The sequence below is a fragment of the Leguminivora glycinivorella genome, unplaced genomic scaffold, assembly GCF_023078275.1.
Source record: "Leguminivora glycinivorella isolate SPB_JAAS2020 unplaced genomic scaffold, LegGlyc_1.1 Scaffold6, whole genome shotgun sequence".
NCBI classification, from domain to species: Eukaryota; Metazoa; Arthropoda; class Insecta; order Lepidoptera; family Tortricidae; genus Leguminivora; species Leguminivora glycinivorella.
The window spans coordinates 150,868-177,952 of NW_025952831.1; the positions used below are offsets into that span (position 1 = coordinate 150,868).

The following is a 27,085-nucleotide window of genomic DNA, read 5'->3' on the forward strand; positions in this document are numbered from 1 at the left end:
TTATTGTACCAGAAAAGAACATAACACACGACAAGAAAAAGCTTATCACTGATACGTACAAAGGCGAACTTATCCCTTTAAGGGATCTCTTCCAGTCTTACTATTAGTGATAACTTTTATTTTAAATCACCTTGCATCATCCCGGCAAATGCCATGGTTCATGGGAGCCTGGTCAGCCTGGGGTCCGCTTCAACAAGTAATCTAACACTAGTTTTACGAAAGCGACTGCCATCTGACCTTCCAACCCGAGGGTAACTAGGCCTTATTGGAATTACCTAGTCCGGTTTCCTCGCGATGTTTTCATTCACCGAAAAGAATACTTATCAATAAGTTATTGTACAGGTACCTACTACATTATTATAGTCTATAGATAACTTGAAAATTCCTAGGAAGATTACTGAAGTACTTAACAAAAAATTTCTACTTAAGTCTAGGAGTTATTAATTAGATCACACGCTCTACCTATTGGGTCTCGGATAATTGCATTTAAAAAAATAATAGGCTCGTTCAAAACTTTTGTTAATTGATCCTGTACTAATTTATCCTGTACTAATCTACAGGTTAAAACGCCATACAATAAATACCCTTATTACCCTATTCTACACTAAATTCATTATAAACGCAACTCTACAAAATATAAAATGCATACAATTCGTTTATTTCCACGGGATGCCGACAGAGGCGGTAGAGAGCACTGACAACCAGACAGCCAACGGGCGGGATCAATAACAATAACCGGGTACCTGGGGGTTAGCATTTATCCTGAAAGATTTGATGCAGATCCCTTCTGTATGGCTTTTAATTTTTAAGCTATATATCCTATATCCTATCTTTTGACTACAAGAATAAGGCAAGGTAAGTAATATAAGATACGGATCATTAAGAGAGCTTGAGAAACGAAATTAACTAAAGTAAATAACGTAGAATATCTTTCGCTGTATTCTTGACGAATTGAAATATTTTCGGAACTATTACTGCCATCTATGTACACTTTAGTAAAATTCTACCAGAGTAATTACTAATTCTACTCGCCACTAGATGGCGCTGTACAACAATGTAATAACATGGCAACACTAAAAATTTGTTGATAAGTATTGGTAGCATTGGAGCCTCATTATCTTTTAGCCAATAGGAAGCTAGAATCGCAATGTTTTCATTCTGCTTTCATATGGTTCGAATATTCCCGCGGTGGCCCTTGCACAGATTTCCGTTCTAGCAATTTAAAGTTATTTTTTTTTTAAATTTTTTTGTTAATATAAAATAGAATAGCCTTTAAAACGTTTTAAATACACATGATAAATAATTTAATATTTTGTTTGCTAAAGTAAGCGGTGAAAAAATGGTTTTTGTGAACTTTTGTTTTATTTGATTTTTCCTGGAATTGCAATGTTTAGGCACTGTCGTGAATAGTGTTCGTGACAAACTTTACTTTATTATTTTACCATATTATATTACCAATTACCAGTGATTTTTACATTCATAATATTTCTGTAAATATTTAAAATCGAGGCGAGATCGGAAATGTATATCGAGTAATATTAAGAATCATGGGTGAAAATGAGAACTTTGAAACAAATTACATATGGAAAGTGGGCGAAGTAGCCATAGCCTGGCTGTCCAAGAAAACTTACGCAAAAGTCACTGTAGTGAAGGACAATCGTGGCCATTTTCATGGTGATAAGGGTACGATTTCTATTTTTAAATTTAGTTCATTTAAACACCTTTGTTTGTATTGTTTGTCTGTAATTTAACTTTTATAGTCGCCCTACATAAAAAGCTTTACCCATGGAGTCTTCACATTCAGTCAAGCACTTTGTCCCGGTCACGGTAATGCTGTAAACATAGTTGCATAGTTTTAGGCGTAACAGTGGAAGATGATGGTTCTACGGAGAAAGTGAAATGGAAGAAAGAACTTTGCTATCATGTTGAAACTTTTGTCACGAAACAGAAACTTTGGATTCCATGGACTTGTTTACGTCTCGCGGAGAGGTGCAGGCCGTTCTACGGGCCTAGCAGAGTGGTCAAACCGAAGGGTGTGGTCACTAAAACTAGCCCTGGGACGGGGTCTGTGAAGAAGGTATATAAGCACAACAAATTACTTACATTTTTAATACTTTCAATGTTAGAAGCCGCTTGCTTAGTACAAACGGCGATAGCGGCGAGCGACGGCCATAGGTGCAAACGAAAGGTTCCGTCGCTATCTCGCTCCAACCTAAGGCCTCTTCTAGCCGCTGTCACCTTAGACCATTGTCATGGTCAGGCCTTTAGTGTTGTAGGTTTCATATAATAAAATGGGGATAATGAACCCCTCCCTTGTCTGTCTGTCTGTCTATCAAAGCAAAACCCTTTAAAATGTAAAACAAAGTGTTTGTGTCATCAAAAAGTATCTCAAAAGGCCCCCACAGATATAAGAAAAGATAAGATAGGTCCTACTCTAGTTATAAATATGTGGTCTGTTGTCATAAATAAATTGAATCTATGCGAAAGAAGAAAAATTCAATTACAATACTAGCTTTTTCCCGCGGCTTCGCTCGCGTTAGAAAGAGACAAAAGTAGCCTATGTCACTCTCCATCCCTTCAACTATCTCCTCTTCAAAAATCACATCAATTGGTCATTACCATTAGTCGCTCCGTTTTGCCGTGAAAGACGGACAAACGAACAGACACACACACTTTCCCATTTTAATATTAGTATGGATTCTTATACTGCACAGACTGATTGAATACTGATATTCCTTTGCAGGTCACTAAGGTAGATCCCCTGCTACCCTTCAATGTGAAGCCAGACCACTACAAGACGCCTGACTTTAATGCCAAATATGATCAGTCGCATCAACCACTCAAGCAGGGAAAAGTTGAGAACTCTTTTAAGGAGTTTGTGCGGAGGGGAAAGGAGATGTTCTTTGATACATATTACAAGGTGACAACATGCATGAAGTGTAGAAGATAGTGCAAATTCTCTGGAGCACTAGACATGATCTCTGACAAAATCTCTGTTGCACCAATATGAGAGTTTGTTCACTAGTTATGCATCCAACCGTTGGCATCTTGGCTAGGTTTCTATTCCATTCTGTATTATTGGCTCATATGGTCAATGTTAAGTTCCAATTTCATGCAGATGCTTATAGAGAAAGGAGCTGGACTGAAACCCTAATTATAAAATTGCAAACATGTATCTCTTGTCTCTTTCCAACATGCACTAATTTCAACATGTCCAATAAGAACAGACAATTATCATTATTAGACTGTTAGAATTAAGAGACATGAATGATGCCATACAACTGATTTTCCACCAGATCATAACCTTCTTTGCTCTATCCCGGCATTTGCCACGGCTCATGGGAGCCTGGGGTCTGCTTTGACAACTAATCCCAAGATTTGGCGTAGGCACTAGTTTTACGAAAGCGACTACCATCTGACCTTCCAACCCGAAGGGTAACTAGGCCTTATTGGAATAAGTCTGGTTTCCTTCACTGAAAAGCGGCAAACATCAAATGACATTTCGAACATAAGTTCTGAAAAACTCATTGGTACGAGCCGGGGTTCGAACCCGCGACCTCCAGATCGAAAGTCGCACGCTCTTACCGCTAGGCCACCAGCGCTCTCTGTGATTTTCCACCAGATAGGTATATTATAAAAAGATTCATAGCAGAGAATTTGACACCAATAAGAACCAATAGAATTGCTTATATAATTATAGGTGCTGATGATGGAGAATACTATTGAGAGCCGGGACACACTAGAATATCTTCTGCAAGTGGACGCCAGTACTGAAGACAAGTTCGACTTGGTCATCAAGGTAACTATAAGACTGCAAGCCAAAAGTAGAGGAAAATCACTTTCCACCTGGTTTTTAAATTTGTACAAGGTGATAGGATTCATTTTGGAGCAATTTTTAACATTCTTCAAAATTATTCAAAAATATTATTGGAAATGTTTAAAAATGATATTTTTAAAGCATAATATTTTCCGCTTTTTAGCCACATTCAATAAGGGTCGGCTCACACCGGAATGGCGAGTAGCGGCCCCGGCGACCGCTGCCGGGGTAGTTTTAAACTTTATCTACTTATTTTAAAAGACCATTATCACTTGACTAACTTAAACAGGTCGCGCGGCCTCTCGCGGCCTGTTTGAATTAGTCAAGTGATAATGGTCTTTTTAAATATGTTAAGTTTAAAATTATTTCACACTAAAAGTGCTCGCCGCGTTGCTGCCGGCCGCTGCCATTCCGGTGTGAGCCGACCCTAATAACATAAAACATACGTGGCATTTTGCTACATTGCCTGTTGATCTTAGGTAGGCATTTTATGATTGCTACTATTGTTACAACCATTAGCAATACGAGTACTTTACCCTTATTTCGCTGTTAAATTTGGAGAAGATTTTTAGATATAATGAACAAGTTTGTGATGTTTTAACGACATTAATGTTTTTTATTGTAACGATTGAGTTTAATAACAAAGCTACCGTAAGACACTGACATATAAACCGGGTCACTCACGTGTAAAAAGTTGAAAAACGCTCGACATGTTTCGTTCCGTAACGAGGAGCATTTTCATTGAGCTCGCGTGATTCCTATGGTATCCCGACGCCACAGAACACCCCACTAGAAGCCAAATGCAAGCGATATTGTTCGAGACGCAAATCACCAATCCTTGCGGGGTGAGGCGGGCGCGCACGGTGCTGCCATTGGTCGTTTCAAATAATGGCGCGCCTTTATGATTAGCAGTAGGGATGGGAATGGGACATGTCTATTATAGGCAATGGTACCGGTACCAGTACTGTGGTGAATTTGTTTTGCAACAAATTATAATATTATAATTAAATTATAATAAGGCCTAGTTACCCTTCGGGTTGGAAGGTCAGATGGCAGTCGCTTTCATAAAACTAGTGCCTAGGCCAAATCTTGGTAGTAGTTTCCAAAGCGGACCCCAGGCTCCCATGAGCCGTGGCGAATGCCGATGCCGGGATAACGCAGGAGGATGATAATTGTGATAGCATCTCAATAAAAATCATTCTAGTAACTAATAACTAAACTGTGCATTTTTACTTACGTTTACTAAGTTAAATAACCAACTAAATATTCTAAACTAATCAATGAACTAAATACCACTACAGACTCTACAGATTCTAGATAATTATTCACTATTACAAATCTGCTTTCTTTTATATTTCATAAAATGGTAGCACATGGTACGAACGGCAGTACGAAGTTCCCGCAACAGACATAAACTAACATGGCCCCATGCCTAGTCGTTTACGTGAAAGGGATAGCATATCACATTGTTAACTCGGTAAAGAGGGATGGACGCGCCTCGGCGCCGCTCAGCACAACCATATTGACCAGTATAAATGAACTCCGCGGACAATAAACAATATTCAACAAAATAATTAATTTGACTTAACTGTGGAATGTTGTTCCATCTTTTTTACATGTAGAAGTGTTAGAAGACTTGCCACACCACTTTATGCTGTAAGAGACCATTGTTTGCAACCAAAATTGATTATTTAAGATTTTTTCCCGAGCGGACACGGACACTGTTAGCGGGTCGTATACTTGGGCGCTACTGATCGGTGTCGCACGCGTTCAAACTTTTATAAACCTGATTTGTCGTATGCTTGGTGACCGCGAGTCGCCCTGTAAGGGCCATCTTGTTGTATTGATCTGTGCCCGACGCCACAGTATAAGGATATATCAGTAGTTAATCTCCGGCAGCGGCGGCGCGGTCGTTACTACTGCGCAAGGTCACGCAGGGTTGTACAACGTTACTATAATCGACTTCGTACAATGTAAGTTGTTGTAAATCTAATAGGTACTATTAACTGTAAGTAGGTTTTAGTATAACAATACCACGTCATGACACCACATTAGTCAGTATTGAAGACACAAAAAATCATTATAAATATATTACTCTCATACGCGCAATAGTAGATTGTGTAACAAGGGAGCAAAATGAGATATTTATGACGAGGACTTTTCACATCATCTATGGGGTAATTTATATGTTATACTAAGAATTATTTAAAACAAAAAAAATACAATAATAATAATATGTATTTGTTTATATGTTTTTATATTGTTTTGTAAGTGTTTTTTTTTATTTTACTTTTATACTCATATTGTAAAAAACCTAGCTTAAGAGAAAAGATAAATAAAGGAAATATGTACAAACATCTAAGTAGTTAGTTCATTGATTCGATCTATTGTGCTGCAGGTATGTGGGATGTGGGACGCACCGCGCGCCGACGCCGCGCGCGCTTAAAAGAAATGTAAATAGACTAGGAGCCCGCTAACATTAATTGTAATTTGTAACGAATTAGGTTTATTTTACCCTTTGGACGCCTGATCCTATCCGCCAAGACGCCCGCCCACTCATACTCCAGTTCATTTTATATGTTTTCTCTAGAATACACCCAATCCATCACAATAAAAAAAAGATTCGTTTGAACTAGAAACGTAGGTACCTACTGTCCTACTCGTATTAGTAACTGTGTATGGCGCTATGCTAGTACCAACGCTCTTTCTACCTTTTTATCTAATAAAGATTCAAGTACGTATTTGTTTCTTAAATACTGACGGAATCATATTTACATAAAATGTTTGAATAGATGTTTGCACAATATTTAAGTAGGTACCAAACTTTCGAGCTAGATAGATCGCAGCATCTACCTAAATGTCGTTACAGATAAATCCTTATTGATTTTAATGTGTCATTCTAGCTTTAAGTCTCACTTTTACGCCATTTACGTAAGCAATAATGTACCTAACACTGCAAAAATATAACAACCACTTACTTTTCTGGGTGTCTAGGAATTCTAAAGAATGACATTTCCGCATTTTGAGAACTTTCCATACACCCATAAACAATACAGTAACGAAAATATGTCTTCGGTGCTGACGTCATTTTCTCCCGAACTCAACACGTCAACACAGCGCGCAAACGCGGCCCCGACTGTTCAGCCCAATAATCACCAGTTTCGCATGTTTTCGCCGCATGCGAGGGGAGGGAGGGGGACACACCGCGCGGCGTGAAGTTTGTAAGAAGAGTTATTACTGGTTTTATACTGTGCCGACGCAGACTGCGGGCTGCAGCTCGCCGCGACCGGTGCAGCGAGAAACTACCCCCATTTTGAGAACAATTTATTTTCTTGTAGAACATAATGACGGAGAGAGAGATAGAAGATTACCTGCACCAGTGCTGGAGATACAACTACGTGCATAAGCGACTTCCGGCGAACGCCGAAAATGATACAGGAGAGGTAACTAACTCGTAAACTCTAACCCCCTTAGGATTCATAAACGTTCACTAAAGTCATCAAGCCGATAAATTTCGTTTGTCCCTTTCTATCACACCAATACGTCGGAAAGGGACTAACGAATTTTATCGGCTTGATAACTTTAAATCCCGTTTTCACATCACCCATTCGGAATTGGGATTTTTCTTCCTGTTAAGAGTGAGAAAAGTAACGCTTTTCTGTACAAGGGCTTTATGATTTTACTATTTATTAGGGATGTACCGACTATTGATTTGGCCGACTACCAACTAGTCGGCGCTTGGGTGGCCGATTAGTCGGCTAGTCGGCCAGAACATAATTTTCGAGTAATTTATCAAAATTTTTGAATTACATTGGTCCTTTGTTGGCGCTTTTCATTATTTTTTTAAGGTTCAAAGGTCAATGAGAATATTGATATACAATTTCCATTTTTAACAAACGGTTTGGCTTAAGTGGGTAGGAATCCTGCCTATGAAACCGATAATCCTTGGTACGACATTTCTTTCTGTAATTACCGCAGTTGTTCTTTTGACTAACAACATAACAAATAGGTTCATAATACAATAATATCAGCTGTTAATTTATGTTTGTACTGTTTTTCTATCACTTATAATGTGCCGATTAATCGGCCTTTTTTGCCGACTAGTCGCCGACTACAAATGTGGCCGGATAGTCGGCTTTCCCGGGTACATCCCTACTATTTATACATCCAGCTGGGTCCACACAGCAAGGCACGCCGCGAGGCAACTTCCTTCAGAACGACCAGTGTAGACAATAATTTATACTTGCCTCGGCCGAGAACGAGGTTTTTCTCGCCACGGACGTTTGCCGCCCGCCTCTGTTCGCATTTTCAGAATTTGGGTCACCCCAATTAGCAAAAGTTGTGTGACGATAATTCAGCATAAAATCTATCTAAAAATTTTTTTTTATACCACGTCGGTGGCAAACAGGGGCCCGTTTCTCGAAAGGTACAAGCCTTGTATTACAAGTGCGCGAACTGTCAAATCGTATGGGTTGTCATGGAAACACACTTGTAATACAAGGCTTGTAATTTTCGAGAAACGGGCCCCAGGTATACGGCCCGCCTGATGGAAAGCGGTCACCGTAACCTAATTTACTGTTTTCGCATTCTGAATGTCGATCGCTTAAAGTTTATGTAATTAACACAAAAACAATATTTTTATTGAAATTTCATGCTTAATTATCGTCACAAAACTGACAGCGAGTAAATTTTTGTTAACAACTTTCGCTAATTGGGGGGGGGTCCCAAATTCTGAAAATGCCCGAGGACGTGTGATCTGCACACTTAGCTTTTTTTTTCAGAATACACCAGTTCGAAAAGTAGCTCCTATATCGTGGTGCCTCGTGTGCGGGAGTAATGAGGGCAGGCGCCGCGAGTGCCCGCGCTGTCCTGTCTCGTACCATCCCGCCTGCCGCAAGGAATGGCTCGTCAAAATCATACGTAAGTTATATCAAAGAGGATTGTAAGTATCAATCCAAAGCGGAGTTCCTCATAAAGCCAATGGCGCAAAACGTCACATGGAGGCACAGAACTTAATTTAGATAGAAGAAACAAATTCATATATTTGTATAGGGGCCGAGCGTGTCAAATTTTGTACTGAAGTTGATTCTTGCCTGTAATTTTAAATATGTCTCAGGCTCTTGGTTGTTCATAATTTTTGTGTTGTTGCAATTGAATATCACGTAACGAGGCATTTTTTATGTTTTGGTTGACTTCAACTTACAAAAATTGACGCCCGAAAGCTGCAAGCTGCGAGTAAAGACGGACAACTCAGTGGATTTCACTGAGTTCATTTGACACGCTAAGTAGATACGTTTGCTTGATCTATGGTATATATGACATCTGTGCATAGAGGCGTAATTTTGTATGAGTCAAAGGAGCGTAAGCGTGACGATGAGAGAACTTCAAAGCACTTGGAAACCTAAAGGCCAGTAGTGGCAAAACATCTAAATGGGCATTCCGACGCTGACAACAGAGAAAATTTTTCGAGGAGGCTTCTCTCACGTTGTATTCGAAAATTGTGAAAGGCTCCATACAAAACTTCCACCTCTCATTTTAGGGGAGTGGGGGTTAGAAAGAGAAGAATAGTAGCCTATGTCACCCACCATCCCTTTAACTTTCTCCACTTAAAAAATCACGTCAATTCGTCGCTTTGTTTTGCCGTGAAAGACTGACAAACAAACAGACACGCACATTTTCCCATTTATAATTATAGATTTATTAGTATAGATAAGTATGCATTTACTAATAAAAATCTTAACTTCCAGATCGAAAGAACCCACCGAAGAAGCCACAGAAAGAGGCTGTCACCATCTCCAAAGTCCTGTCCAGTACCCGGATCCTGACCACCAGTTCCTTGGTCCCAGCTCAGCTGCGAGACGAGCTGCCCTGCCCGAGCTGCATGTGGGGGCCCAAACCGGGGTATGGCTTACTTTTTATATGTTGCTAAATCATTTCAATCACACTTGCTCAGTAAGTGAGCTCAGTAACTATTTGACATGATGCCAACGGCCACTTTTCATCATCGCACCTTGCAACCTAAATGGTCGCGCACCGTGCGGTTTCAGAGGAATTTCCTCCCACGAACGCTCCGGCTGTGGAATGAGCTCCCTGTCGAGGTATTCCCGATGAACTACAGTATGGGGTTCTTCAAGAAAGGAGTGTACAAGTTTCTAATGGGTCGGCAACGCGTACGTGACACCCCTTGAGTTGCAGGCGTCCATAGGTTACGGTGACCGCTTTCCATCAGGCGGGCCGTATACCTGTTTGCCACCGACGTGGTATAAAAAAAAGTGTGCAATATAGCACGCGGGCGTAACAGGATTACTCCCGCTTTGTGTCTTTAAATTTTGTCTTTATTCATGTATTTTTCTATTGCAAGTGTGATGAAAAACATTGTGTAATAATGAAACAACGGTTGTACGTTCAGGCATATATGCCTGAAGAGGGGACTCCGAAATTGGCCCGAAACATGTCGCAGCAGTAGCGATATAATAACGTGAGAACAACCGTAGATTCATTATAGTACATTACGATACAAGTGCGTAAAAAAGGAAGTTCGAAACGAGTGGCGATAAATTAAAACACGACCGAAGGGAGTGTTTTAAATCGACACGAGTTGCGAATTTCCTTTTCGCACGAGTATCGTACGACGTTTTTCAGTAAAGATGAGCTTCCGAAGTTTCGACCTGTTATATAATGAACCACTTCTCGCACTAGTGCATAAAAAAAACACCATCTGTACTGAAAATTATTTTAATATGTCTCACAAAAGTTTAGCGTCTATAAAAACATTGTGTGTAAAGTTTGGGGTCCACTAGGCGCGCCTTCTGCATTTGTTATGAAACTGCGTCCATTAGCGTCGCGTCGAATCGAATTCACCGTTAATAGTAAATGTATGGAGGGTTCGATTCGACGCGGCTCGACTCGGCCTAAGTGGACGCCAAATTGGGGCGTAAGAATATTGCAAAGTCGAGTCTTTAAGTCGCGACGGCTTCCGGGAGCGGCCCTTACTCTCGTTAGTAATATTCACATTTCACCATATGACCCTACGTTTCACATACTATTTGTATACTAACTTTGACCCGCGCCTTCGCTCGCGTTAGGAAGAGACATAAATTTTAGCCTATGTCACTCTCCGTCCCTTTACCTATCCCCACTTAAAAAAATCATGACAATTTGTCGCTCCGTTTCGCCGCGAAGGACGGACAAACAAACAGAAACACACAGTTTCCCATTTATAATATTAGTATGGATTCTCAGGGACCGTCCACACTCATAAGACGCATGTCTTGCGGCGCGCAATGGACGTCTCCGCCACGCCGCCTGAATGTAATTCAAAAAACGTCTCCTCAGTACATTTTGTATAGGAAGGACGTAAGACGCGTCCCAGGCGGCGTGGCGCGCCATGCGTCTAAGGTACTGGTCCCATCGCGAGCTAGTAAGCTATGAGCTATTGGCTATAAAAACGAACAAAAGATAAGCACTCCCGTGCGAATAAAAGAGACACGGCGATTTTGATAGCTCACCACTGGGCAAATATAAACGTCGCAGTCTCTTTTATTTGTACGGGAGCGACTATCTTTTGTTCGTTTTTATAGCTCATAGCTTACTAGCTCCCGGTGGGACCAGGGGGGCTACCATGAAGTGCTAAAGCCGTTCAGTTTAGGTTGAGAGAGAGGGACGGAGCTATGGAACTGCTACAGCTTCGTTCCTTTCTCTCAACCTAAACTGAACGGCTTTAGCACTTCATGGTAACCCCCCAGTACCTTATGAGTGTGGATGGTCCCTTCCCGTTTATAATATTAGTATGGAGGTCAGGTACGACGACGTGGTGTGGCACAAGCTCGGCAGCTGCGCGTGGTGGCCGGCGCGCGTGCTCACGCCGGGCGACGCGCCCGCCTGCCTGCTGGCGCGCCGCCACGAGCCCACAGACTACCCGCTGCGCTACTACGGTACTACACACAACTGTACCTATCATTATGGCCGCTGTACACATGGGCCAACGGTTGGGCCAACCCTTGGAGCAGCCCCTTGGCCGAGACAAGAGTCGCTGTTTACACATTGGTGAACCGATCACTTGGCATTAGATAAAAGATGAACGTAGAATGGAAAAGGCTAGATAATTCTCTAATTAGGTCATTCACGTTGTCAGTAAAATTTTGTTAATAAATAATAATCTCGTGATAAAATTAAATTGTCTGAAATATTAACAATTTTTTGAATATTCTGATAAGCACATTTATCTTTTTTTGGGCAATACATTAAACATTTGTAAGGAATTGACACTATTATTGATACAGATAAACTTATTATTTTCGTAAATCTTTCACTACTGTCCTCTCTGACGGCTGACGACAAACTGAATGAGGCGCCAACGTGTGAACGCAGTTGGCCATTGGCGCCAAGATCCTTTGATGTGTGGACAAAAGACCGACCCCAGTCGGTTGGCCGGCCAGCGCTGGCGCCAACCGCCAATGTACGGTCAAGTAGGCTTACGCTTGGCCAAGGGGTTGGTCCAAACGTTGGCCCCATGTGTACAGCGGCCTTAACGGCCCAGCCACGACAGTGGTCTAAGCGCGACAGCGGTGAGCGGCAGCCATACGTGCGAATGAAAAATCCCATCGATGTATCTCGCTCCAATGTATGGCCGCCGCTCACCGTTGTCGCGCTTAGACGAATGTCGTGGCTGAGCCGTAAGGCCTGCGGTGGAAGCGTTGGGGCCGGGGCGGTGGGCTCGCGTGCTATGCGGCGATGACTCAGGACACTTGTATACGCTTCTATTGTTTGACATGCACGCTACATGCCCCGCCGCGCACAATAGGCTACTAGACTCATATCAAAATTGGCACAATAAAAGATTATTTTCTGTAGAATTTGAGGTATTAAAAGTGCATTGTGACTACGTATTTTTTGAAATGAAATGAAATGAAATCCATTTATTTGCTTAACATTTTACTAAAAATTATTATGATTTTTTTTTAATTTTGGACATCAAAACATTGTCAGCGATTTAGTGACGTCATATGACTCGAAGGATTCCAACTCTATGTCGAATCATAAATGACATTTGTGCCTTATATGTCAGAAACTTAAATGTCAGAAAATGTTGTTTTCCAGCAGAATGACGACAAGCACAGATATGTAAACAAACATGACTGATGTTCTTTTTGCCTGATGCCTGAAATTGCCGGATTAAATAAAAGTATACTTTAAAAATATTTTTTGCGGTTTTCAAGTCATAGTCAAATATGGCAATATCTTTTTTCGGTTCATTAAATAGTAATTATAATAATACTATTTTTTGCCCGCGGCTTCGCTCACGTTAGATAGAGGCAAAAAGTAGCCTATGTCACTCACCATCCCTTCAACTATCTCCACCTAAAAAATCACGTCAATCCGTCGCTCCGTTTTGCCGTGAAAGACGGACAAACAAACAGACACACACAATTTCCCATTTAAAATATTAGTAAGGATTAGAGAGACTTTAAAAAAGGGTCAAGTAGCCTATATGACGAATATGCACACAGGCCGCACACTTAGGCAGGTCCACACAAAGATAACAGCGGCCCGAGGCAAGGTACTCGCGGCAAACGACAAATAGACATGCCTTGCCGAGGCAGCGCGCAAACCTGCCTCGTGCCTGATGACTGTATGACACAAATTAATACCTAGTCACTAATTAGCTCTAAATATATTTCAGGTACGCTGAACCACTCCTGGGCCCGCAGCAGTCAGATGGTGTTATTCCTGCCCTCGCACGCCACTCGCACCGGCGACTCGTTGCTCGCACAGGCCTTAATGGACGCCGCAGATGACTATATCGCCGTCTACCTTACATAACTTCATTCTACACGATACTGGTGTGTTATACCACCTCTCGCACGCCACTCGCACTGGCGACTCAGTGTTCGCACAGGCCATAATGGACGCCGCAGACGACTATATCGCCATCTACCTTACATAACTTCATTCTACACGATAGTGGTGTGTTATACGCCAATCGCACTGGCAACTCGATGGTCTATTATGTCGCCAACTCGCCATATACCTTTACTTAACTTCATCTTCACGATATTGGCGTGTTATACCACCTCTCGCACTGATCATAATGGACGCATCGGACGATCATATCGTTGTACCTTACATAACTTCATCAACTCAGTTATGTTACACAACAGTGTTATACCACCTCTCGCACGCCACTCGCACTGGCGACTCAGTGCTCGCACAGGCCATAATGGACGCCGCAGATGACTATATCGCCGTATATCTTATATAACTTCGTCTATACATTGTGTTATACCAGCTCTCGCACGCCACTCTCGCATACGCATTATGGAGCTTAGACACTGTTCCCACTACAAGCGATAAATCCGATAAGCTATCGGCGAATGGAAACGAACAAAAGATAGCTCCCGTGGAAATAGAGAGCGAGCGATTTATAGTTATCGCTCGGCGGCGAACTGTAACTCGCTCGCGGTATCATCGCGTCTCTTAGCTCATCGCTTAATCGCTTCTGGTCGGACTAGTGCCTTTAAAGCACACCTCAAATCAAATATATGAAGGAGGCGCGTTCCTAGCACACAGTCTAAGCTCGTGTAGGTGAACGCGTAGTGAGCGTCAGAATGGCGGGTGTACATCAAGCAATCCTGGTGTCGTATACGTCAGGAGTTAGTGCTAGCAATGTGCCAAATGTGCGCCAAAATTTGAGCAATGTGCTCTTTGAACTCCAGAGATATTTAAGAAATTAATGACACCCGCCATTCTGACGTCAGGTTGGCGGGTGTACTTCCAGTTCTAGCTAATGGCTGCTTACTCGAGGGTGAAAGTACTGCCTAAGGTTAGTGCTCGCAATGTGCTTCCACATGTATGAAACACACACTAATTCAGAGAGCCGTTGAAGAGTAATATGGGATTGAATAAATATATCTATAAGTATCACTTTTTTGTGAAAAGCGCCTGAATGTTAATGCTGCATTGCAGGTAATGAACATTGCTATTTTATTTCAGCAGGCGTTATAGACATCTTTATTCAATCCCATATTACTCTTCAACGGCTCTCTGAATTAGTGTGTGTTTCATACATGTGGAAGCACATTGCGAGCACTAACTTTAGGCAGTACTTTCACCCTCAAGTTAGCAGCCATTAGCTAGAACTGGAAGTACACCCGCCAACCTGACGTCAGAATGGCGGGTGTCATTAATTTCTTAAATATCTCTGGAGTTCAAAGAGCACATTGCTCGAATTTTGGCGCACATTTGGCACATTGCTAGCACTAACTCCTGACGTATACCACACCAGGATTGCTTGATGTACACCCGCCATTCTGACGCTCACAACGCGTACTATGCTTGTATAAGTGAAATCTGACAGGTCGACTGTTCGCGTTTTTGACAGGCGGTAACTGTTAGGTAACCGAGAGGGGGTAGGCGGCATAATATTGATAATACTTTTTATTATACTGTGCTTAACCCTTAAATGCATAGTGATGTATATATGGATCATGCATTTTTGACTTTATTGACAGCATGTCAAAATTCAAATTTTAATAAATCTTTGTCAAGGTCATGCATTAAGGGTTAAAGCTTCAGGCAATACGGCACTGGTCCCACCGCGAGCTAGTAAGCTATGAGCTATCGGCTATAAAAACGAACAAAAAGCATTCCCGTGCAAATAAAAGAGACACGGCGATATTAATAGCTCACCGCTGGGCGAGTAGCTATAAACATCGCCGTGTCTCTTTTATTTACACGGGAGTGATTATCTTTTGTTCGTTTTTTAGCCGATAGCTCATAGCTTACTAGCTCGCGGTGGGACCAGTCATCGTTTCCTTCTATCACCTATCACATAGTATTTCTTATTAGGTATTTAAAAAGAAATATTTTTTAAGTTACACGACTGAGTAGAATACCTACTTAATATTTTGTTAATATTGTGTCGTTCAAATAGGTATTTGCAAGTCAGCACACACTTTCATTCACTCAAAGGATTTAAAATAATCCTTTTATCTGAAGATGTGATATAAAAATACGATCAAAAACCATTTAAATTACAATCCATCATTTATTATTTTATCTTTTGACTATGCGAAGTAAATGTTGATTATTTTTTATGCGAATTTTAAATTGTGATATTAGTCAATAATCTTATTTTTTTATTGTAATCGTTAGACGTACGTCAGAAACTTATTTTGCATGTATATTAATCACTAATAAACTAGATATGAGAATCTGAATATAATTATGTTTTTTAAAGTAATTAGTTTTATTTAACAACGGCACCCTAATTTGGACACTCGTGAGACCCAATAATGGACACAAATCTAAATAAAGAAGCTTAACTTCTTTTTCAGTACAGATGGTGTTTTTTTTTTTACGCACTAGAGAAGTGGTTCATTATATGCCAGGTCGAAACTTCGGAGGCTAATCTGTACTGAAAAACGTCGTACGATACACGTGCGAAAAGGAAATTCGTAACTCGTGTCGATTTAAAACTCCCTTCGGTCGTGTTTTAATCTATCGCCACTCGTTTCGAACTTCATTTTTTACGCACTTGTATCGTAATGTACTATTATAAAATATGAATACAATATTGTCTGTCACTAGTTTTTGTCTATTACTGGTGCCGTAGGTATAACTACGGGTTTTTGTGATAATAATTGGCTGGTCAATGTCCGAATTGTTTAGTAAATATGTATCATGACATGAGTTTCATCGTGAGGAAACCGGACTAATTCCAATACGGTAAGGCCTTCGGGTTGGAAGGTCAGATGACAGCTGCTTTCGTAAAAACAAGTACCTAAGCCAAATCTTGGGATAAGTTGTCAAAGCGGACCCCAGGCTTCCATGAGCCGGGGCAAATGCCGGGATAACGGAAGAAGGATGAAATGTATCATGCTTACTTATGATTATTTTAAATCCTGCATGCAATTTTCGCTTGTCATTTGTACTAGGTATATAAACATCTAAGCGAATGAAACACAGTACATATATACAGCTATTTTTATTCAATTTTACATAAAAAATAATACTTTAAATAATTCAACACTTAACAAAAGCATCCAACATGATACGACGTTCACTTTTGTACTTATAAGAAATAAACTTAAATGGTATTAACAATAGTTTACATACATACATACATTGCAGCTTGTGTAATATCATTCAAAGATAAGTTACAGCCCTTTGCAGATTTGTTATTCGTAGTGCAAATATTTCCTGTGGATATTTCACAATAACGACAATGGGGAGGCACACTGACATTTTATCCCGCCAGGCGGCGCCTGTTCAAGTGCCTAGATATGAAATTCTTTTCATCACATTTGCTGTTTAAAAGTCTCATTGCGTCTACGTGTACTGAAGAACAATGTACTATTTTATTCCCAAGGGAGTAATGGATTTAGTTTTAAAAATTAATACAATTCGTACAATACTCCAGGTAAAGGATGTTTCAATCAGCCAAGGATTTTTTTACACAACTAAAATTTGACTATTAAGCTATAAAAAAAACATTATACAATTATTTCAGAGTGTTTTACATTTATTTTGTAAATTTCACGTAGATAAATCGTTATAATTTGCAATCTGGCAGGAAATTGTGACGGCCATCTCGATTTGCGCTTGACCGCGTTGCCATAGCAACCGGCAGTACAACACCGCCATTCATTGAAAGTTTTGCCTTATGATTTTTTCTCTGTGTTTTCCTCTCAAATGTGATGAAAAATATTGAGTGTAACTCAGGAGGTAAGGATTTTGTAAACTCGTGTCTATAACTCTCTCCAGCCTGCGGCTGTCGCGAGTTATTAACACTCCTTGACAAAATCCCCCTTACCTCCCTTGTTGCACAATATATCTGTGCAATGGATAATAAGGTAGCGCCATCTGTCATAACCTTTGAGTGTGCCTCATTGTCACCCGACAGTTACACTTCACCGTTCAATGCCTATTCAACAAGGAAATATTGACGCTGAGTAACAATGTTACTTATATCAAACCCAGCCGGCGTATCATGCTTCCAATTTTATCACTTGTCCACGTGGATAAGACAACTGTCACTCTCACACTGACATACTTGCCAAAGCGTGACGGATGCTTTATCCACGTGGATAAGTGATAAAATTGGAATCATAATACGCCGGCTGAACTAGGCACAGAATTGTCAGTCAAGTGTCAATGTCACTGTGGTAAAATAGACCACTGGTATTTAGTTCTAAATACGGAATTTTAATGAATAAGGGAATTTATCCTCTCATATCTTTTGATGTTAGTATTCTTGAGGTAACATTAAACAAGTTTGAGAAAAGCAAAATCAAGTTTTGTTTTTCAGTATTATATATTATCATCGTTCCTTATGGAATATTAGGCAAAACTTAAACATAAGATGCGTAGAGGGCAACACTAACACGCAAGTAAACAAGCGTTTGTGCACCAATGCCACATTTATTAAGTTTATTAACCCTTAAATGCATAGTGATGTATATATATGCATGCATCATCTATTTTTGACTGTATTGACAGAATGTCAAAATTCAAATTTGAATAAATCTTTGTCAAGGTCATGCATTTAAAGGTTAATAACAAACAATGTATGAAATTTTTTCAAAAACTGTATAGTTTACAGGTCGTGATAGAGTCGCCCCCTAGCGACAAAACATTGCAGTAATAATCCAAATCGCTTGGTATTTAATATTGAATGTGACAATTATTAGGACAGTGTCCATTACTGGGACATATACATCATATGGATTAGTTTTTTTGCAACACCCTGTGGAGCGATAAAAATATAAAATTACGCGAAATAAGATAATGGTCAAGATATCTAATCTACGTCACTCATGTTATTTACGAAATAAGATAATATAATATCACAGACCATCTTTACAAAAGTGTATTTTCAAGCATAGAGGAGGGAAGATTAAGGGAAGTTGTAACTCTATACATCAGTAAATGCAAGTTATTTGTAATGACATCTAGCGTCAACTAGCGTAAATTATTAGTACCACTACTCGACACTAGGTGTCACCAGTGTCTCGTCTGCCAAAAATGTAATATTAAAACAGTTTACATTTTATATTACAAGCATAAGGAATAGGCTACTTGCCTCCTAGTCAAATCAGCTTCTTTTTAAGAACTGTCAAAACGAATTTGAACGACTTGCTAATATGGAATTAATATGAAATCGAATTGAGTGACGTCACGGTCAATTCAGTTATTTTATATATTTCTACCTGACTTATTAAATAGGAATTCGATTTAAAAATAACTTCTGTCCATGTTTTTCTAATAATTATCTGATGCTTTATTTCGTGCATGGTATAAAATAAAACATTTTATTTTAAGAACAGTCAAGTTCCCTATTGAAAACAGAGTACTGATTAATACTATTGTAATATTAGTTAAAAATGTTGAGCATTACACTTTGTGTTCGTCGCGACATCTATTGACAGGGTAGCAGTACTGATAATTTACGCTAGTTGACGCTTGAATGTCACTACAAATAACTTGCATTTACTGATGTACGGATTTACAACAGAACTCTTCCATTACCTATTCCTTCAAGTAATATGTGGCTTCTCACACTGAATGTCAACCAATTTTAAGGCCACTATAGAACCCTGTCATATTGACTCCGTGCTTTATACGAAATAGAAGTATCTTTGAAGTTTACTGTGAAAAGGTCCAACAGTGGCCTAGTGCTCTGATTATTTTGGACATGTACAATAAAAATATCAATAAATTTTCACTTGTAATGAATTGACGACATGTTTTGTTCTAAAAAGATTATCTATTAGATTAGAAGATTGAACATTTTGATCGACTCAACATGCAAAAATAACACTTGCGACATTTAAACACGAACATAGATTAAATATAAGAAGATCATATACTTATATTATATCATCCCATACATTAAAATGCGACCGCCTAAGAACGCGCATACACTACACCACACATAGATGGCGCCACAAAACAAATGCCTTGTTGCCATCGATTATTTGTAGATTGGCGTTAAGTGTCACGTTCGAGACATAAATCTATGTCAAATGTGATACTTAACGCCATTTTTTGTGGCGCCATCTATGTGTGGTGTAGTGTATGCGCGTTCTTAGGCGGTCACATTTTAATGTATGGGATGGTATGATCTCATATTTAATCTATGAGACGAATCAAAATTAAAAAATAAGTATAGTTTTTTTGCCTTGCGTAACTTTCAGCCCGCTACGCTAAACGAAGTTACCGGCTATGTCGAACAGAAAAATAGTATACCTACATACTGCTGCAGAAAATAAGAAATAATAAAATCACGTAGGTATTTGTCGAACTCTCCTTCGATTCGGCCGACAATTCCATATGATCTATATTTCTTGCATTACTGCTCTAGGTACTTAACATAACACATCTTTGTACGTACAAATTGATTCTGCAGCACTCTTGAACAAAATGAACTAAACAATACTACTTTACGATACAACTTCGGACGTGTTTTAATTTACACTCGTTTCGAACTTTTCCGCACTTGTATCGTAATGTACTACTTCGCAGATAATTTTCTTATTATGAGGTATGTCATAAAAGATTCAATAGCCTACTCTAAAATGCATTTTTTTTCGTGCGCTTTGCGCTACGTATTGTTTTAACACTTTCGCTACCAAGAACCCGACTGTCGGGTACACCGCTCGTAGAAGCGTAGCCGATTACATGGGTTTCCCCGTATGTAGCGAAAATGTCGTAGCGCCGCGTAGAGCCCGGTTTCGAAAGTGTTAATTTTATAAATACCGTTATGTTATCTTAACCAATGAGTTTACAATAGTAACAGTAACATGGAATTTTCATACAGATACAAAACTATTAACTTATGTCGTCACTACTTTGAAAAATCTCGTATTTCACACTGCTCCTCAAAGACAAAACGTAGTAAGTCTATATGCATTCCCATACACACTTAATACATTTTTCTCTTCATTCACAGAAGAAGATACAAGTTTTTTTCAAAGTAGTGCCGATATTGAACAACGTTCCAACAATATTTTATTGGTTACTCGCTTTTGTCAGTTGAAAAAAAAAACGGAAAATGAAAAAAGATGCAAAAGATTATCGTCTCATACAAAAGTTGATTTTTTTTTCTTTTTCAACTAACAAAGATTTTGACAGACTATAATAATATAATCGTCCCGTCAGTAGTATGTGACAAAATGCTTTTTCTGATGCGACTATACAGATAGTCCTAACATTTTTTACATCAAAAGTATTATTTAAAAAGTCATCTTGACAATTTCTCTGAAAAATTAAATGTTTACGCGTCCAAGACGAAAACTAAGTACATTTCATTGAATTTGACACATTACAAATTAGTCAATATAATATATATGCCATAAAGGCCCGGCCACGACATTGGTCTAAGCGCGACAGCGGTGAGCGGCGGCCATACATTGGAGCGAGACACAGCGATGAGACTTTTCATTCGCACGTATGGCCGCCGCTCACCGCTGTCGCGCTTAGACCAATGTCGTGGCTGGGTTGTAATAGCCGAAACTATCTATAGGCACCAAAAGCAAATTCGTCACCGAGCGATGAACTAATCTCTCACTCTCTCTTTTCTTTACACAGGAGCGACTATCTTTTGTTCCGTTTCTATCACCGATAGCTCATCGCATGTGGGACCAGTGCCATATGTCGGCGGCCAATAGTAAGATCCGGCAGATAGTGAAATTCCTAGATTCTTACTAGGTTTAGAATCGGTCTCTCAAGTTTTAATAAAGTTAAAAACAATTGAGGTTGAGCTAGTGTTGTGAACTCAAGTCTTTTGAGTCTTAATAAAAACCTTACTCATTTCTGCTAAGCGCTTAAAAAATGTCGACTATGGTAAATCAAAATAATTGAGTCCTAAGCGTAACGGCCCAGCCACGACATTGGTCTAAGCGCGACAGCGGTGACCGGCAGCCATACGTGCGAATGAAAAGTCACATCGCTGTGTCTCGCTCCAATGTATGGCCGCCGCTCACCGATATCGCGCTTAGACCAATGTCGTGGCCGGGCCGTAATTGTCGGTTGCCCCAAACTAAATTTAGCGTTCGTATTTTTTTAATATGGGAATTTCTGCGTTACGTTAATGTCTGTTAACTGTGTTTGACGAACTGGCCCTAAGCAACACTAGCTCTAACAAAATCGTTCTTAGCACGTAATATTAAGTGCACAAGGAACTATCATACTATTGTCACTTACACGTACATTGTCTATATTAGTCGGGGCCGATGAAGAGCGCGCTCACGGCGAAGAAGAGGAACACCAAGCCACCGATTATTGTCACTGTGAACAAAAATAATAGATTATTTATAGGCTAGGTAACTTCTAAAAGAATTAGGCAGTGTCCTTTAAAAGGGCCTATTTCTCGAAATACATACATAGTAACATTATGACATAAGTGCGGAAACGAATGAAGATAAACACGTCCGAAGAGAGTATTTTAAATCGACACGAATTAGGAATTTCCTCTTGGCACGTGTATCATACGACGTTTTTCAGTACAGATGGCCCTTTGAAGTTTCGTCCTGACTAGAAATTAACCACTTTGCGTACCTACTAGTTCCAGCAAAAAGCACCATCTGTACTGAAAATACGAAATAATATAGATACCGCTCTTTCATTCAGCACTGTAATTGACCCTGTAAAATCGGGCGCAGCCCGATATTTAAGCGCTCTTAAATTCAGCAATGCGCTTGAAGTTGTGGTCACCTATATACGTCGAAACGTCGTCAACTTATGCTGCAATTCACCTGTTGGTCGATTCACTCACCAGTTCTGACGCTGATCTTCTTAACGCTCTTACATTCAGCAGCTCACTAGACCCTATAGAATCGGGCGCAGCCCGACATTTAAGAGCTCTTACATATCTTAACGCTGTATCGAAGCTCCATCAGCTCACGCGCTCGACTAGACAGCTTGATCTGATTCATTCACCAGTCCTGACGCTGATCTTCTGAGCGCTCTTACATTCAGGTGCTATTTACCATGTAGGTTCAGGCGCAGCCCGAAAATCATTCTCGAGCTCTTATATTGCAGAACACTCGACCCTGTCGGGCTCGGGCGCAACCCGACATTCAAGAGCGCGAAGCATGCTCTTACATATAGCAGTGCAATTGACAGCTGATCATCTGTTGAGCTACTCACCAGTCCTAACAGATATCTTCTACGTCACCATCGTATTGCAGTACACTCGAGTCTCGACCCTGTCGGGCTCGGGCGCAACCCGACATTCAAGAGCGCGAAGCACGCTCTTACATATAGCAGTGCAATTGACAGCTGATCATCTGTTGAGCTACTCACCAGTCCTAACAGATATCTTCTACGCCACCATCGTATTGCAGTACACTCGAGTCTCTCGACTCTATCGTGCTCGGGCGCAACCCGACATTCAAGAGCGCGGAGCACGCTCTTACATGGAGCAGTGCAATTGACAGCTGATCAGATTGAGCTATCTACTCACCAGTCCTAACAGATATCTTCTACGCCACTATCGTATTGCAGTACACTCGAGTCTCTCGACACTATAGTGCTCGGGTGCAACCAGACATTCAAGAGCGCGGAGCACGCTCTTACATATAGCAGTGCAATTGACAGCTGATCAGATTGAGCTATCTACTCACCAGTCCTAACAGATATCTTCTGCGCCACCATCGTATTGCAGTACACTCGAGTCTCTCGACACTATCGTGCTCGGGCGCAACCCGACATTCAAGAGCGCGGAGCACGCTCTTACATGGAGCAGTGCAATTGACAGCTGATCAGATTGAGCTATCTACTCACCAGTCACCAGTCCTAACAGATATCTTCTGCGCGACCATCGTATTGCAGTACCATCGAGTCTCTCGAGGAGAACCTTACAGGAAACATGTTGACTCACCAGTCCTTTGATCTCCTGAGCGCTCTTTTCAGCGGCCCGATATTCAAACGTGCTTTTTACATTTAGCAGTGCATTAGACCCTGTAGAATCGCTCTTATACTCGTATGTAGCAGTGCAGCAAGTGCACTTGACCATGTAGGGCCGGACGCAGCCCGTCATCCAAGCGCGCTCTTAAACGCAGCAATGCCCTTGCTCGTGCTTGATGTTGTGGTCACACCTATATATACGTCGAAACTTCGTCAGCTTATGCAATTGACCTGTTGGTCGGTTCACTCACCAGTCCTGACGCTGATTTTCTGAGCGCTCTTACATTCAGCAGTGCTATTTACCCTGTAGGTGCGAAAATCATTCTCGCGCTCTTATATTGCAGAACACTCGAACCTGTTGGGCTCGGGCGCAACCCGACATTCAAGAGCGCGAAGCACGCTCTTACATGTAGCAGTGCAATTGACAGCTGATCATCTGTTAAGCTATCTACTCACCAGTCCTAACAGATATCTTCTGCGCGACCATCCTGCCGCCCACGACAGCCAGGCCGGTGCACAGCGCGTGTCCCAGCGAGCCGCCCACCACCACGCCGACGGTGTTCTCGCGCGTGGCCAGCACCACCGTCGCCAGCTGCGACCGGTCGCCCCACTCCGCGAGGAAGGTTAGCGTCGCCGCTTGGAGGAGCACCTTGAAGGAAACATCGATTAGAACAGTGGTGGGCAAACTATTTTCATTTGGAGTCAAAATATTCAGGATTTTTTTTAGCGGCGGGCCAAATTTACACCTAAAATGTATTTTTATACACTATTTTGAAGGACCGGTGGCGGGCCAGATATACAGGGATTGGCTCGCGGGCAGTACATTGCCCACCACTGGATTAGAAGGTACTTGTAAGGTGCTCGCAACATCTTGCCGTTGCACAGAGTACAATGCTCTGGCATATAAAATTGTAGGTGGAATCGGACGCGCGCACCCGCGTCATTTGTAGATTGTGTCACAAGGGCCCAAGAAAAGGATTCTATAAATGAATAATGAGCGAAGACAGGTAGTCTAAAACAGAACCCATACGGAGTAAGGGGTTCAAGTATTAATTGTATATAATACTAGCGAGTGGCAACATAAACGGAGAAGTTCCACTTTGCTCCCTCATATCAGAGAAGTAAAGTCCCCTATCCGAATAAATGTCAACCGTGTAAACGTATAGGTAAACGAAATTATAAAGCAACTGTAACTCACCTTAATAACGGCGTTTCGTTTCCGCCGCTTGTTCTCTGCTTGACCCTGCTCTAGCATTTCTAGAGTTTCTTCTTTTTCATCCTGAAATTTTAATTACAATTTAGAGGAAAAATTTAAGTATGTGTATTCTTATGTGATGTATGTAGGGTACCTAAAAATACCTAACAAGAAAGGAGTTGGCAACTTGCATGGATTTACATAGCTGTCTCAAGTGAAAAATTGACGGTATAGTTTTACAAATAATGTTTAAATTTTCACATCCTTTTCAATGTCTAACTTCACTTTGCGTTCCATTAGCTAATGCAAATACTTATATTACATGATATGATTAAATTTGTATGAATATTAATTATATAATAATTTACATTACAACACATGCCAAGCGCGAGATAAGATGAGAATATAACTAAATAATGTATCTATTAGTAAATATTTTAGATACATGTTTCATATTTCAAAGAAATACAAAACGGTTACAGTAACCATCGACAATCTGTCTGTGTCGAAACCGTCGAAGGTCGAAAATCGAAATTGATTATGGCTCTAAAATTAATCGATCGATAGAAATGTTACTTACTTTAAAGTATGATAAGATTTCGTAAGAATTTTCGATTTCAATGGTCACGGTATCCGCCTAAGTACAGTCGCCATCTGATACCTATATGGAAACAAGCAAAACGCTTGCAAACATTGGAACACGTAATTTAATGTTTTGGTAATATATACCTGATCGTGACTGTACCTATTGCGCTGACTATAACAGTTGAACTGATTTTTTTATCCCAGATACTAAAATGAGAAAAATGTCAGTGGCATCAGGCAGACTGGAACGCACACACCCATTTTTGCCACTTAATATCTGAGATAGAAAAACACATCTTGTACAAGACTCGTCATTAAATTTTGAGGTTTTTAGAGAACATAAAAACATGTGGTACTTATAAACCAATCGAAAAATGCTGTACAATTTTTTGCGCGAATGGGCCATTTTTTTTTTCAAAGTTGTCCCACTTTTTTTAACATGGGTATTTTTTACGCGATTCATATTCAGAATCGCGAGGACTTTCGATCCTGATAGGAGAAAAAAATGTCCCAAGATTTCCATACATTTTTAAAACCTTCCATTCCGTTACCGCCATACAAAATGTATGAAAAAATGGTAACGAAATGGGGAAAAAACCTTGGGACACTTTTTTTCTCCTATTACGACCGGTCTGGCTCAGTCGGTAGTGACCCTGCCTGCTGAGCCGCGGTCCTGGGTTCGAATCCCGGTAAGGGCATTTATTTGTGTGATGAGCACAGATAATTTGTTCCTGAGTCATGGATGTTTTCTATGTATATAAGTATATATTTATCTATTTAAGTATGTATATCGTCGCTTAGCACCCATAGTACAAGCTTTGCTTAGTTTGGGGCTAAGTTGATCTGTGTAAGGTGTCCCCAATATTTATTTATTTTATTTATTTATTTATATTTGTAGACTACGTCGGAAACAGATGCCTCAACCTCATCGTCCAAGGCCCTAGGTCACGCGGCCGCGGTAGGCCTAAGAAGCGCTGGCTGGACGTCGTGACAGCGGACATGGAAGAGAACAATCTTTCACCTCAGGATGCCGAAGACCGGGCAAAGTGGAGAAGGCTGAGCAGGAAAGCGGACCCTGGCGCTAGGCCGGGAAAACGCTAGGTTGAAGAAGATTTATTTATTTATTTATTACGATTGAAAGAGCTTGCGATTCTGAGTGGAAACCACATAAAAATTTCCAAATCCAAAAAAGTAGGGTGGACAACTTCGTAAAAAAATGGCCTGAATGACGTACATTATCCGCCGATAGATACTTCGTTTTGTAATACATGTGATACTAAGAACGTATACAGGCATCTAATGAGCGAAAAATGTACTATAAATGGGGGTTATGCTTAAATACATCTGCAACATACAAAGCGATCCACAAATGCTGAATTCCTTTCAAAAAACGCAAAGCTTATGCTTCTCAAAAAGGGGGTGATTGTGCTAAACGTAAAAATGCTAGGCTAAAAAGAAAAAAACTAATGTGTCATTCGTACTGCATGGCATAATGACGAGTGTTCACCCTCGGTTCGGGGCCCGTGGACGGACCAGGTAGGGGATCTTCTGGAGCGGCTCTCGGACTTGAGTTCTGCTCT

General features: G+C 40.5%; 3 protein-coding genes across 4 annotated transcripts in view; 2 read left to right on the top strand and 1 right to left on the bottom strand.

Moving 5' to 3' along the window:
- The first annotated feature begins 1,547 nt into the window (after window positions 1-1,547).
- Window positions 1,548-8,774, top strand: LOC125242054. The gene is made up of 6 exons (XM_048150755.1): window positions 1,548-1,683; window positions 1,860-2,077; window positions 2,744-2,920; window positions 3,701-3,799; window positions 7,156-7,260; window positions 8,599-8,774. Exons 1-6 carry the CDS (start codon window positions 1,548-1,550, stop codon window positions 8,761-8,763), a joined length of 900 nt encoding a protein of 299 aa, XP_048006712.1. The 3' UTR covers window positions 8,764-8,774.
- A 23-nt stretch (window positions 8,775-8,797) lies between these two features.
- Window positions 8,798-13,687, top strand: LOC125242056 (histone-lysine N-methyltransferase, H3 lysine-36 specific-like). The gene is made up of 4 exons (XM_048150756.1): window positions 8,798-8,820; window positions 9,565-9,718; window positions 11,613-11,751; window positions 13,500-13,687. The coding sequence occupies exons 1-4, from the start codon at window positions 8,798-8,800 to the stop codon at window positions 13,637-13,639; spliced, it is 456 nt and encodes a 151-aa protein (XP_048006713.1). The 3' UTR covers window positions 13,640-13,687.
- Window positions 13,688-21,886: 8,199 nt separating this feature from the next.
- LOC125242086 (transmembrane protein 165-like) overlaps window positions 21,887-27,085 on the bottom strand; it is a 73,604-nt gene continuing 68,405 nt past the window's right edge. For both annotated transcript variants that reach the window (XM_048150794.1, XM_048150793.1), the window contains 3 exons: window positions 24,924-25,004; window positions 24,182-24,374; window positions 21,887-22,105 (listed from right to left, as the gene is read on the bottom strand). In XM_048150794.1, coding sequence (XP_048006751.1) covers window positions 22,038-22,105; window positions 24,182-24,374; window positions 24,924-25,004 — 342 coding nt within the window. In that variant the 3' untranslated portion in view covers window positions 21,887-22,037. The remainder of the gene's footprint in view (window positions 22,106-24,181; window positions 24,375-24,923; window positions 25,005-27,085) is intronic.

Excerpts from the sequence above, each read along its gene's own strand:
- LOC125242054 (XM_048150755.1), top strand. The coding sequence starts at position 1,548 with ATGGGTGAAAATGAGAACTTTGAAACAAATTACATATGGAAAGTGGGC. Across the intron at positions 2,921-3,700 it reads TCTTTGATACATATTACAAG|GTGCTGATGATGGAGAATAC; the intron begins GTGACAACATGC and ends ATATAATTATAG. Across the intron at positions 3,800-7,155 it reads AGTTCGACTTGGTCATCAAG|AACATAATGACGGAGAGAGA; the intron begins GTAACTATAAGA and ends ATTTTCTTGTAG.
- LOC125242056 (XM_048150756.1), top strand. The coding sequence starts at position 8,798 with ATGGCGCAAAACGTCACATGGAG. Across the intron at positions 8,821-9,564 it reads GCGCAAAACGTCACATGGAG|ATCGAAAGAACCCACCGAAG; the intron begins GCACAGAACTTA and ends CTTAACTTCCAG. Across the intron at positions 11,752-13,499 it reads CTACCCGCTGCGCTACTACG|GTACGCTGAACCACTCCTGG; the intron begins GTACTACACACA and ends AATATATTTCAG.